Raw genomic sequence first — 13,853 nt, forward strand, 5'->3', positions numbered from 1 at the left:
TCTTCCCCTAGGAAAATCATATGCAGCCTATGGAGATTGTGAGGTAAATCAGGGAGGGCAAACTCGCCTTCTTGCTGAGAAATGGGGACCCTGCACAGCCCAGGCACCTCAAGGTTTATCCGCACCCCTCACTGCTCCAGATTCCTGGAGGCACAAAATCTGGTTTTGCTTGGAGCCACAGAGCCAGGAGCTTTGTCCTGCCACCATGCCCTGCACTGCCACAAACAGAATTTCCTGATTCTAAGCACATTTCCACTAAAAGCAACACAAACCCATCACACAGCTTAGAAAAGGTTTTAAAAGATGTAGAAACCAAACTAAGCCAAAAATCAATATTGGCAGTTCTTAAGTGCCTGCATAAAGGGCTTTTGTCTGTGGTTTTCCATCACTGCAAGTAGCCACAGGATCACCCAGCACCTCCCCAGACCCTCTGGCCTGACTCCTCTCTGGCTCCTGGGTACCCTTAGCAGCACATCCTCTTCCAGCCCAGTACTTAACCCTCTTCTATGGGCTCTTACCTCCCTACCTTGGGAATCATCTCTCCTCTCTATCCTGTACTTCCAAGGGCATGACCATGGGCTCATCTTTAAGCACCTCTCTCTCCCCCAGACTGAAGAAAGAAGTGCTTTCCTCATTTCAAAAAACTAAGCCTGCATGTGAGGGTTCCCCCCATTCCTTTGTCTCCTCCTCTTCCCTCATTCCATCACACCAAGTTTTTCTCTAATGACACATTTTTCCTACCTTTGCTTTCTTCTTTGTAGCTCCTCACATCTTTTTATTCCTCCCTTTTCTCTTGTCAGCTGCTGTCTCTGCCTGTCTACCCATTCCTCCCCCTTCAGCTCCCTCTCTGCCTCCTACACAGGCAGCAGCACTTGGGAATAAGATTTTGTGGGAGACAGGCTTCATTCCCTCCCTTTTCCCTGCTCCACGCTATTTCTGTTTAACAATCAGTGCCCTTTCTGGAAGGTTCTCATTGCCAGCAGCTAACCAGCTCTTTCCCAGGCTGGGAAGAGGGAGCTGGCATAATAAAACCAGGGATGATCAAGGAGAAAAAGGAAAAGGAAAGCCTTCCAAATTGCTGCTGCTGCAAAGATTGGCACACAAATGCCACAGCTCCCCTGGGATGCTCTCAAGGTCAGTGCAGTCAGACTCACCCAGAGCAACAAGCTGCCCTCCACTCGAGCAACAGGCCAGCAGAGGAGCAGCTTCCCTTGGCTCCCTGAAGGGCATTTTCCTGCCTCAAATCCCAGCAAATCACCAAACACATCTATTCATCTGTCTCCTGCGTGCACAGATGAAAGCTGCATCAATCCTGCACCGAGCGCAGCAGATGAGTCATTGCTGAGCTGAGCCACAGCACAGCTCCATCAGCATGAACCCTTCCCTCAGCAGGGACCCATCCCAGCTCCAAATCTGAGCCACAGCACAGCTCCATCAGCATGGCCCCTTCCCTCTGCAGGGACCCATCCCAGCTCCAAATGTGAGCCACAGCACAGCTCCATCAGCATGGCCCCTTCCCTCTGCAGGGACCAGCCCCACCCCAGCTCCAAATCCTCTCATCCTCCCCTGCTGCTTCCATTTGGAAGGAAAACTCAGTGTCACTTTGCAAGAGCGAGGAGCTGCTCCAGGATGTGGGTCTGGGGTGCAGTGGGAAGCTCATCCCCAGGGTTTTCCCCTTTGTCATGAAAAGCAACCCATTCCCATCAGGTCCTTGACTGCCACACTGAGACTGGCAGCAAGGAAGGATTTAACAGCACAGTGGGGTTATGTATTAGGATTTATCCTGCAAAGGTCCATCCCTATACTCCAGGTGTCCTCCAGTTGGAAACATCCATCTTGGAAACAGCTACTGACCACATCTGACCTGGAGCAACGCTGTGCAGAAAGAGCCAGAGATGGCAGGAAACACCTTATCTTTAAATCCTCCCTCTCATCCCCTAATCTCCTCCTCCTTTCTTTGTCATTCCTGCCTGTCTGGAAGAAAGGCACTCATCCCCTCATGCACAGGACAGACAGACCCTTGCTGTCCCTAAGGAAACAGCAGCTGGCACCAAAGGTGGCTCTGGAGCAGCAGAGGGAGCTCCTATCCCAGCACTCTCACCATCCCACTCTCCTCCATCTTCTCATCTAACCCCTAAGGAATGCAGCTTGGACCACCCTGTCCTCTGGGACGTGTCCTCAGGGGTCTGTGCCTGTCCCCTCTGCCACACGGGCAGTGATCTGTCAGGGCTGGAAGGATTTGTCTCCAGTCCCCTCCTGCAAGTGAGCAGCATTCCTGGTGCTTCAACTCTCCATTCCCAATGGGGAAAACCAGCATTTCTCCCTTTTTCTGAGCTGCTGGGGGAACAAATATGTTAAAGGCAGGGAGATGCTAAGCAAGCACCCAGGAGAAGGTCAGCAGAGTAGTGACTAAGCCATTCCCCATGCCCAAGAAGTGCAGCGAAGATGGATGAGGTAATGCACCACCTCTGACATTACCATAAATATTAAAGCAGCTTTACATAAGGAGCTTGTGTTCTCTCAGCTGCCATGAGCAGCTCCCCAAGGAGGATTTTTAGCTCCCTTCCAGGCTATTTCAGCCCCCGGCTCCTGACGCAACGCATGGCAAACGTGACACAACGCAACGCAAACCCCACGCCAGCAGAGTCACTTGTCACAGACGCTTCTGAACGGCCTCAGTGCTGCACAGCCAGGGACAGACTGTACAGGAGCCTGCTGTGCTTCCCAGCCCTCCCAAATCCAACCCTCAGAGACAGCAGCATCCAGTCACAGCAAACACTGCTGACCCACTTCACTCTGATGAGATATTTATGAATCCTTTTCCCAATCTGTTGTTTGTTACTCCCCACATCCCTCCCCCCATCCCTGGATTAAACATTTCCCTCTCAAACAAGCCCTTTGAATCTTGTTATGGAGAGTGTCAGATGCTGGAAGTATTTTAGCAGTGCCAGCAGCTTCAAATTGCTGCCACGGGGGGAGATCTGCCAGCCAAGCCTCTGCTCCATGGCTGCGGCAATTCCTGCAGCTGCTCGGAGCCCCAGCATGCTCCTCACAGGTCCAGCTGGTGCTGGCAGTGACCAAAAATCTGTACTTGCCACCCCCACAGCCCCCAGAGCGTGGCCAGGACCCCCCTTCTCTCTCCCAGTGCCACCAAGGCATGTCCCCTCTCTCCAGGCTGGGTTGTACCTGGCACCAAGGTGAGGTGTGGGAACGGGAAGGGTTCCTGTAGCCCAGAAAAGGCAGCTTTGCCCTCCATTTCCTAAGGGAAGGGCTTTGGGATGCAGATCCTGGGCCACCAGCTGCACAGAGGTGTGACACCATTGCCAGTGTCCTCTTGGGAGGCTGCCCAGCCATGCTGCCCACACAGGTGACACAGCACTTCAGTCTCCCCACCAGAAAGAGCCCAGGAACAGGACATATATGGTCTTTTTCTACACCACAACCTCTGCAGATGACAAGCTCTGAGCTGAGCGTCACCTCTGCAAACCACACACATTCTGTCCCCAAAGAGCTCCTGGGATGGACGTGGCAGACATTTTACTCTCTGAGAGATGGAGGCAGCATTGCAGACACACCACACTCCTGCCAGGGGCTCAACCTGTGTTCTTTTAGAGGGGTTTGACCCCAAACACAGCTCCAACCTACCCTGGTAAGACACCCTGTTTGTATACAGCCACGTGCACAGCAAAAACCGGGCACTGCCAAGCAGCTGTGGGACAGAGGAGATTTTGTCTCCAGCCACGTGCTCCGACTGACTCCCTAGGGGTGGGCATTGAGTCACAGCTGGCACAGCCCTGGCCTGCTGTCAGCAGGAGAAGTCACACCTGGGAAGGCCCCTCAAGTGCCACCAGCCTCCCCCATACAGCTTGCACTCTCAGACACAGCTTACAGCAAAATAATTTCTAGAATTCAACAGAATCCGGAAATATGTAGCTGAGGCTGGGTTGGAAATACCCTGCTGCAAAGCCTGGCTCCTCAGGGCCCCAACACAGTCCCCAAGCTCTTAAAACAGAGTTCAGAGCACCTCAATTTGCTGTGCTAATCTCACTTTAATCTTGGGTTTTAACTTCTCTCAGACACAAAATCAAATTCTCTTTTCCCCTGTACAGTTTCGGTTTTTTGTAGCAGAGCAAAACTGTTCAAAAACCACGAGGTGGTAGATCTTGAGCCTCTCCCTGGCAGGGCTGGGCGTCCCTCAACCCCAAGACAGAAATTCAGGGCACAAAGGAAAGGCTTCTCAGTTATTTGTCAGGACACTGGATCAAAGCACTGGAACAATAATGGGGAACACTTTGGGAGACACCGCAGCAACAGGAATCTTGGAGCCTTAACCCATGACACCTCACAGGGATCTGAGTGCATCCCGAACCCTACCCTGAGCACTCCTCCTGTTTTGACTTTTGCAAACACACTCAGTTCATTTCTTTATAATGTTTTTCCAGCCCTCCCAGAGCCAAAAATTCAATTCCAGCGCCCCTCTGGCTGGGGCCATGGGGCTTGTCTTGGTTCCCTGCTCAGCTCTGGGCCTGTGGTGCCAGCTCAGGGATAATGTGACAGGGTCAGCAAACATTCCCTGCCTCCTGGAAAATGGTGAACACTCATTCCTTCCCACCACAAAGCCCTGCTCCTTACCCCAGGCCTTCCAGGACTTGGGAGAAGCCTTTGGGAAGAAGGCAGATGCTTCCAAATTGGGGTGCTGCTCCCCAAGCAGCCACAAGCCAGTCCCCAGCTTCAGGAGGCTGATTCCCTTTCTGACAGATCTTGCTGTTAAGGCATCTTCCTCCCAGTCCTGCATCCCAACTTCAATATCCACAAGCAAAAAAGGGTGAGGGATATATGTGACACAGTGAAATAGCCCCAACCACTGCAGGAAGCAGCAGCAAATTCAACATCCCTCCCCAGTTTATGGGCATCCTAAATCCATCCCTTCTGCCTGATGTGGCATCACCCCCTCTGTGGCTCAGCTGGGGCCAGCAGAAAGATTCTAGAAGCAATTCCTCACACGCAGAGCTGGGTCTGGAATCTGGCAGCCCCTGGATCTGCAGGCATCAGCCTGAAAGCTGTGGCTCTGCAGCTGAAATCTAAGAAGCCACTGCAGGCAGACAAGGGGCCAATTCCACACGAGGCAATGACCTTCCAAGGAGGGTCCCACACTCTCTGGGGTAAAACCCATCCCTTACCTTGTGCAGCAACACCAGGGCATTCTCCTTCCCAGCAGAAAGCTGGAAAGCATCTGGGGAAGGATGGCCAAAGCTCCTCCAGCATGGAAATCCCTGCTCAGGAAGCTCCATCCCTCCCTCCAGCCTGTCTGCCAGCCCTGACACCTGATCCAGGATGGGGACAATGTGCCAGGGTGTTCTCCAGCCCCGCATTCCAGCAGCCTGACAGGGGAGGGGATGGATGCAGCGGGATGAAAATGCACTTTTAGGGGAGAATTGGGATTTCTTCCCCCACCCTACCACAATATCACAGGGTTAGATGTTGGTGTTGGGCACCGTGGCTGAGAAAGGACAGCTGGAAAACACTGAAGGTCAAACCTGTGAAGGTCAGACTTTTGGAGGTCAGCCCTGAGATGGAGCAGGGAGCTTAATCCGGCATAGTCCATCCTCCCACTCCTGACGGCATCCTGCCCAAGCCCCACCCAGGAAAACGGGGCTGCGGCGGGGAGATTTCCTCCACTTGTCCCAATGCCCAAGTTCTGCCAGCCTGACCTCGATTCAGTTTTTAAAATCCTCTTCTTTCCCCCTTAGCACCTCCCCAGAAGCCACCAGAGGGACAGAGAAGTAAACAGGAGCAAATCAACAGGTCCCTGCCAGCGCACATCCCAGGGATGCACAGAGAGCAGGGACATCAGACTGAAGAGCCTGAGACATTCCCGAAGCATTCCCTCCCTGGAAGCACCCACCGTGACTCAGGAGCCCTGGGCTGGTATCCACCCCTCTCACACTCCTTCGGTGCAATATTCTCCCTGTTTGAACAGACACTGCTGCCTCTCACATCTTGCACCCTTTGGGGGTTTTGTGGGCAGATTTCCCTTTGTGAACTCCTCTCCAGCACAAGCCCAGGGTCAAATCAAAGGATACACCGCCTAATTGATATCAGATTCTCCCTGCCCAACAAAACAACCCCCTTTCCTGGGAAAAGGTGAAGGCTGAACCAAGCTGCCGGCTGTTCCTGCTTCCCTCCTGCCTCAGGACTGACAGAATTAAACAGTCATTAAATCCATCCAGGCAGAGCAAAAGGCAAACAAATCCCTCTGTCCATGCAGATGGGAGGGGAACAGCAGCTGGAAAAGCGCTCAAACCCTTCCGGGGAGGTGCGGCAGCTCTCCTGCCAAGGCTGGAGGGGCTCAGCCGGGGATGCTGCTTCCCCTCCTCCCTCCCAGCAGCCCTGTTTCCGGCACATGGCCGGCTCCGCTTCCCCGTGCCCGCCGCCCTCCTGCCTCCGGAGCGCTCTGCGGCATCCAGGGCCTGTCCTTGGCCCGGCCCGGCCCGGCTCAGAGCAGGCGAGGGCTGCGCTGGGGCTGCGCGGCACAGCCCGCAGAGGCGGCGGCGGGGAGGCTGCAGGTACGTGCGGGAAGCTGCGGGCAGGAAGCGGCCGGGAGGCACCCGTGCGTGTGCAGAAACGCCTCCTGTGCCTGCCTGACCTTCAGCGAGCAGAGCGTGCGAGCTGGGACGGGAGGGGAGCCTCTCGGGGCCGGCCGGCCTCATGCACACTCACCTTGGGCAGGTAGCTCCGCGTCTCCGTGTCTCTTTGTCACCCTGCGCAGGACATCCGCACGTCCCCGAGCTGGGAGCCCCGGCCCTTCCACCCGCGCCCCCCGTCCCAGCGGCATCCCTTACCTCTGTCCCCCGGCCGGACCAGTCACACCTTGGGAGCTGGCTCTTGCGCAGAGAGGAGGGAGGGAGGCAGGCAGAGGGAGGGGGGGAAACTTGGGAGTTTCCCACAATGCACCTCTGCAGACTGCATGAAGATGGAGAGCAGGGAGGGGGGGAGAGGGCGCTCCAATCCAGAGGGAAGGGCTGGGATCTGGAGGGGCCGGGTGCCAAGGGGGGGCCGCAGGGTGGTGAAGGGAGCCCAGCTGCATCTCCACATCCTCTGTCATTTGGGGCTGAGCTGGCTCAGCAGTTCAGGGCTGTCCCTGCAGCACTGACCCCTCTGCTGCTCCGTTTGTTTCTCCTCTGAATCCTGCCTGGATTTGCAGCAATTGCATGAAACATAGCAACAAAGTGGGGAGGACACACAGGAAAAAATACCTGGGAGCATGCCAGCCTGATAAATGGGGATGCCTCTGTGTCGACCACAGGCAATAGGAGTATGAGCTTCCCCCCGCCAGGATTTCCAACTGAGATGATCCCAGGCAGCGAGTTAAGGGATGTAAAACTGACTTGCCAAGGAGAAGCTCTGCACAGTGCAGGGAGGACACTGAAATGCTGTACCTTGGGTAATTCTGTGCCAGCTCTCCTTCCCTTCTCCCCAGACTGCTCCTTGTCCCAGCAGGCTGGGATTTGACACCCCTTTCCAGACCAGAGCCGGGCACACAGCCCAGTCCCACTGCAGAGTGCTGTCAGCCAGCCAGGCACTGGCAGACACAGCCACCTCCTCCTCATCCTCTTCCTCCTCCTCATTCTCACCAGCTAAAAGCAAGGAGACCTCTCTGTTACAGCCTCACCCCTCCAACCAGGTACAGGGCTCAAATTCCCATCCCTGTGTCACTTTCTGCTTGTATCCCAAAGCTCAGCAGGTTTTGGGACTGTCTGGAGCTCTTTTAGCCCTTATTTCAGAGCAAATTGGGCTGTGTGCTATTGCCCATCTGCCTCCACCAGTTACTTGGGACCCACCAACCACCCACTAGTGCTCAGCCAGGTGCATGTCTAAAAAATACTCAGGTTGCTTAAATCTCACTGCAAAGAAAAATCCTGCTTGTGTTTGAAGAGAGCTGCAGAATGAGGGGCTGGATGCAAGAACCTAAATCTCCCAGGACAGGCTGTGCTTCCAGGGCCTGCTTTGGGATGCAAGTACCCACACCCCCTGGGGCCAGGGATGGGCAAGGTTATTCCTTCTGTAGTCCTTGGCTCCAGGAGCCAGCTGGGCTCAGACAGGCTGGCACAGACAGGATTAGCTGTGGCTGATGCTCATGTACCCTCTGTTCCCTGTCTGGTCCTGCGCCTAGCAGTGCCAGCACTCCCTGCTCTTTCAGAGACTTGTGCCAGGCACAGCCAGGACCTTTCCATGGCTCCAAACAGCTGCTTCCCCTTCCTAACACCTCCCAAATCTGCTGATCTAATGACAGCAGCAGAGGGGCTGAATTCCTGCAAAGCTGGTGGAAATCCACAGTTTAATGCAGGGGACACCCCCAAACCACTGCTTCCTTAGCGGTATCTCTTTGCTACCTCTGTATCAGGCAGGAATATCCTCAAGGTGGCAGGAGGAGGGAGGGAGGGAGCCTCCTGCAAGCCTTGTCCCCAGAGCCTGGATGAGGGGCTCCAGCAGTGGTTTCCTTATGATCACACACTCTGCCTCTGCCTTAGGAGATAAACAGCCCCACGTGATGCTCTCACACGCCTCAGACCGGAGTTCACGTTACATTTAAATTCTGAATGTAAACTTTTTTTTTTTTTTAACTGAGGTAGGAAAAAGGGAAGTGAAGGAAAAGCTGTAAAAACAATACACTTCCCCCATCTCCCTGTGGCAGAGTCACATTCCCCCTAACGCAGCGCAGGCACAGCAAGCGGCAACCCTGGCTGAGACACAGCAAGGTGAAAATGGCTTTTTCAAGGTCAGAAGGAGTGGGAAACCTTTAGAAATGGTGCTGCTGGATTTTCCCCCTCCCCCTCTGCTCACAGCACCTCCCAGGAGGAGTTAGCAGGCATAAGGACAGCCCTGGCTCCTGGGGAGCTCCCACTGCAAAACCCATAGGGGAATGTTGGTGGCAGCAGCATCCATGGGAAGGAACATAGAATCGTGGAATTGTTCGAGCCCTCTGAGGTTATCAGGACCAAACATTCCCCAGCACTGCCCAAGGCCATCACTATCCCTTGTCCCCAGGTGCCACATCCACGCAGCTTTTAAATCCCTCCAGGGACAGGGACTCCACCACTGCCCTGAGCAGCTGTGCCAGAACTGGACAACCCTTTCAGTGAAGGAATTTTCCCCAGTATTCAGTCTAAATGTCCCCTGACACACTTGAGACCATTTCCTTTGGAGAGAAACAGTTATCCCCAGAATTATTTTACATCCTGCAAGCCAGAGGGACAGTATAATGTCTGGCTCTGAGCAAGGAAATAAGGAGTCCATAATGAGTCCTGAAACTCCCAATGTGCCTTAAAACATCCTTTCTCCCTTTCCCAGTATCCCTCACAGACTGCTTTGCTAAACACATCATCCTGAAGCTTTTTTTTTTTTTTCATCATGGAAAGAAAATCATCACTCACAGACAATAAAATCATCGAGAGGGTTACCCCCTCCTAATCCAGACACAGGTGCCCTGTGCATAAACTGGAGCAGGCAAACCAGGAGAGCAGGTCACAGCACAGGCTCACACCCCTTTCATCCCTGAGCATCCAAAGATCCTAAAGGAGCCTCTCTCCTTTCCTAGAACCCCAGTTACAACCCACCCCATGGCTGGAGAGGGGGGGAAAAGGCCAAGCAGTGGCAAAACCCTGTGGCTGTTTGGGCAGCACCGCTTGTCTGTACCTCAAACTCGCGGGAAAGCAGGATGAGGGACGTTTCTCACAGTGGAATGACTTGCTGCAGCAGCCAAGGTGGGTTTCCCTGGCAGCAGGAAGTCCTTGCAGTGAAAAGCCAAGCCCTGCTCCCACTGGGGTACTATTTATAGCCTGGAATGCTGAGCAGCCTCACCTGGAGCCTCCCCACCAGCTGGCATGGGCCTGGGCTCTGAGTTCAGTTCTGGGCACTCCTTGTTGAAGCTGTTCTGGGGACAGGGTCACCCAGCTCTATCCAGGCAGCTCATCCCTGCAGTGAATTACATGGGCTTGTAATTCCTCAATAAATAAACAATTCCTCTTGCATTGTTTAAAATCACAGAATATTTTGGGTTGGAAGTGACCTTAAAGCTCACCCAGTGCTCTCAGCACCTTCCAGCAGCCAGCTGGGCAGATTCTTTCCTCTTGGGGTGGGGATTAAGGATATCTCTGCAAGGGTCTGTGCTCTGGAGCCCAGGGACAGTGCCTTTGTCCTCTGAAGCATGAGTCAGAGGCTGCAGGCAGCCCCAGGCAGTTGCATTTGCTCCCAGGTGCATGAGGATGATAAAACAAGGGTTGATAGATCAGGATCAGGACCCAGAAGGAGAACGCCCAACCTACCAGAGTCCCCAGATCCTCACAAATTGTGTCCTTAGTGCCCCAGCCAGACTTAGGAGAGCACTGAGCATTGAAATCAGCAGCTGCTGGTGTGTCGGGAGCACAGGTGGGCTGGTGGGGAATTTCTCTGGGCTGGGAACTGACCCTGCTCCTCTTGGCACAGAGCACAGGTGGGACAGCAGAGAGCACATGGTCCGGGAGTCCCGCCAGGACAGGGAGCTGGGCACCTGTCCCAGGGAGAGCCTGTCCCTCCACAGCCACTTCACCACCCTGACCATCGCCAGGGAGCCTCGGAGCAAGCACAGAGCCAAGGATGGAGCTGTGGGAACCGGCCAGGGATGTGCCAGCACCAGCAGCGGAGCAGCCACCACTGCCACCACCACCACCATGCTGTTTGAACCCAGTGGAGACGGGCAAGCCCCGCAGGTTGTGGTGCTGGTGGGGGCCCCAGGGATGGGGAAGACAACAATGGTCAGGAAGGTGATGGTGGAGTGGGGAGAAGGGGCACTCCACAAGCAGTTTGACTTTGTCTTCCGCATTGACTGCAAAGCCATTGTCCTTCCCATGGAAGCCAGCATAGCAGACCTGGTTTCACAGTGCTGTCCTGGCCTGCAAGTGCCAGCTGGGAAGATTCTGGATGACCAGAAGAAGATCCTGTTCATTTTTGATGGCTTTGAGGCCCTGGGGTTTTCCTTGGTTCAGCCCGAAGCTGAGCTGAGCTCTGACCCCAGGGAGGTGAAGCCGCTGGAGCTCACCCTGATGAGCTTGTTGAAGAAGACTCTGCTCCCCAAAGCCTCTTTGCTCATCACCATGAGGCCAACGGCTCTTGGAAGCCTGAGGCAGTGCCTGAAGGGTGAGAATTACGTGGAGATACTGGGATTTTCGGCAGCCAGGAGGGAGGAGTATTTCCACAGGTATTTTGAGAACCCCAACAAAGCAGACGTGGCCTTCAGGTTTGTCAGAGGCAACGAGATCCTCTATAGCTTGTGTGTCATCCCTATCATGAGCTGGACCATCTGCACCATCCTTGAACAAGAGCTTTGTGGGAAGAAAAACCTCCTTGAGTGCTCCAGAACCACCACAGGGATGATGATGTTCTACCTCTCCCAGTTACTGAAGTACAGGGACAAGGACAACCCACAAGTTCTCCAGCAGTTCCTACTCCAGCTTTGCTCCTTGGCTGCCGAGGGTATCTGGAAGCACAAGGTCCTCTTTGAGGAGAAGGAAATCAAGGACTGTGGCTTGGACCTGCCAGGTCTTCTCCCCTACTTCCTCAATGAAAGGATCCCAAAGGAAGGAGAAGACCATGAGAGTGTCTATGCTTTCACCCACCTGCATCTCCAGGAGTTTTTTGCAGCAATGTTTTACGTTCTGGAGGATGATGGGGAAATGATCAGCAGCTTGGGGAGGCTTGAGAAGGATGTAAATAAATTATTAGAAAGCTACAACAAGTCCAGAAAGGATTTGAATATAACAGTGCGATTCCTCTTTGGTCTGGTCAGCCAGAAATCCATAGAGTACATGGACAAAACTATTGGGTGCAGAATATCACCACGAGCCAGAGAAAAGCTGCTGGAGTGGCTTCAGGGGAGGCACAGAGGCCTCTCCCACCCTGGCCAAACAGTGAAGGTTTCGGAGATGGACACTTTCCACTTCTTGTTCGAGATGAACGAGAAGAACTTTGCACAAAGTGCACTGGGTCATTTCACTGACCTGGACTTGCAGGACACCAGGCTGACCCTGTATGACCAGATGGCTCTTTCCTTCTGCATCCAGCACTGGGCTGGGCTGGGCTCCATCACCCTCCAGGGATGCTCCTTCCACTGGCAGGATCCTGCGGCACAGCTGGATGTGTCAGTGCCTTGGTAAGTCCTGCTCCTCCTTGCTTTAATGCCCCAAAACTGCAAAGATTTCTCTTTCTCTGTCCCAAAAGATGATTCAGCTCCTCCCTTCCGAACACCAGTTTGGCCTTTCCCTGGGTGTTTGGTTCCTCAGCAGAGGATTTACTTATTACTGGGGAGAATAAGGAACACATGGGCTCCTCCATCCGCTGCCCACTGTGGAATTGATAGTATGGAGCTTCTTGGCTCGACCTGGCCAGGCCCACCTGTGCCCAGCTGTCACTCTGAGTTCCCATCATCCCCCTTCTCCCTTGAAAAGGGGGATCCCTTGTGCTGGAATGTTAAATGCACCCTGTGACTCACCTTACATCTCCTCGGGTGGCTCCAGCAGCAACGCTTGAGGTCCTTCGCTCCTCCAAAGCCACAAAGGTCCCTCTGGAGGAGCTGGAGGCTCTGCTCGGGGTGGGGGGGATGTGTGCTGGTGTCAGAACTGGGAGCTGCCAGCACCGCTGAGGGCTGCGTGTGCCCCGTGGCTCTGTTTCCCTGCAGCTCTGGAGTCTCAGGAACCGGAGGACATCCCGGTGCCCTCGTCGTGCGGCGGCAGGAGGAGCTGCCCTGCCCCATCCGCCTGCTCTGCCGGGCTCTGCAGCACCAGGACAGTGCCCTGCAGGTGCTCCGGTGAGAGACGCATGTGGAGCCCAAACCAGGGCTGGGATCCGGGCTGTGGGTGGGGCACCCAGACCACAGTGCAGAGGGTGAGGGGGTTGGTGCTGCCCCACTGCTCCCCGGGGACAATGGCAAGCAGCCAGGGGGAGGCCAGGCCCTCTTTACCTGAGGGTTTGGTGGGCAGGTGAGCAGCCAGGACAGGTGAGATGTGCTGAGCCCCTGTTCTCCGTGCTCTCCCGCAGGCTGCAGTGGTGCCAGCTGTCTGAGAGCTGCTGTGCAGAGCTGGCAGCGCTGCTGGCGGAGCACCCGGGCCTGGCCCAGCTGGAGCTGGCTGACAGCTCGCTGGGTGACAGCGGCGTGCGCCTCCTCTGTGAAGGGCTGCGGACTCCGGGCTGCCGCCTGCGCATCCTGCGGTGAGCACCCCCAGAATCCTGCGGGCATCTCAAACCTGAGAGCTCAGGAGACACCCCAGAGGATCGCCCTGGGGTGGCATGGTGCCTCTGTCCCACACTTCAGGCCAAGGAGTGCCGAGGTTGTGGCACCAGAGTGGGGAACACCACCATGGTGGGATGGCAGTAAGAGCACACAGGAGGCTCTGAGGGTTTTCCCGGGGTTCCCATCAGGCTGCGGTATTCCCGTATCACGAGTGCCAGCTGCGAGGACCTCGCTGCTGTGCTGGGCACCAACACCTGCCTGGAGGAGCTGGATTTGTCCTTCAGTGAGGGCCTGCGCGATGCTGGTGTGGAGCTGCTGTGTGAGGGGCTCCTGCACTGTACCTGCCCGCTACAGACACTGCGGTAAAGGGGCTGCAGGATGGGCGAGTGCTCCCTCCTTCTTATGCAGAGCTTTCTCCTTCCCACCTGGAGCAGCTCAGCAAGCAGAGGCCAAAGCCCTCCTTCCCTGTTTCCCTCGCTCCCACAGGCTGGGCAGCTGCCGGCTGTCGGGCGCCTCCTGCGCGGCCCTGGCTGCGCGGCTGCTGCAGGGGCCCAGCCTCACCTGCCTGGACCTGAGTGACAACGAGCTG

General features: G+C 55.2%; 2 protein-coding genes across 2 annotated transcripts in view; one reads left to right on the forward strand and one right to left on the reverse strand.

The window, feature by feature from the left end:
* CEND1 (cell cycle exit and neuronal differentiation 1) overlaps positions 1–6,972 on the reverse strand; it is a 13,385-nt gene extending 6,413 nt beyond the window's left edge. The window contains exon 1 of the mRNA XM_031061532.1: positions 6,843–6,972. The gene's annotated coding sequence lies outside the window, so the exon portion shown is untranslated. The remainder of the gene's footprint in view (positions 1–6,842) is intronic.
* LOC102041178 (NACHT, LRR and PYD domains-containing protein 12-like) lies at positions 6,404–13,853 on the forward strand (the record flags this gene model as incomplete). The annotated part of the gene is made up of 6 exons (XM_031061488.1): positions 6,404–6,566; positions 10,486–12,187; positions 12,713–12,841; positions 13,072–13,242; positions 13,453–13,626; positions 13,751–13,853. Coding segments are annotated over exons 1-6 (2,442 nt in total), but the record flags the coding sequence as incomplete, so codon positions are not given.

The sequence above is a fragment of the Geospiza fortis genome, unplaced genomic scaffold (assembly GCF_000277835.1).
Source record: "Geospiza fortis unplaced genomic scaffold, GeoFor_1.0 scaffold450, whole genome shotgun sequence".
Lineage (NCBI taxonomy): Eukaryota > Metazoa > Chordata > Aves > Passeriformes > Thraupidae > Geospiza > Geospiza fortis.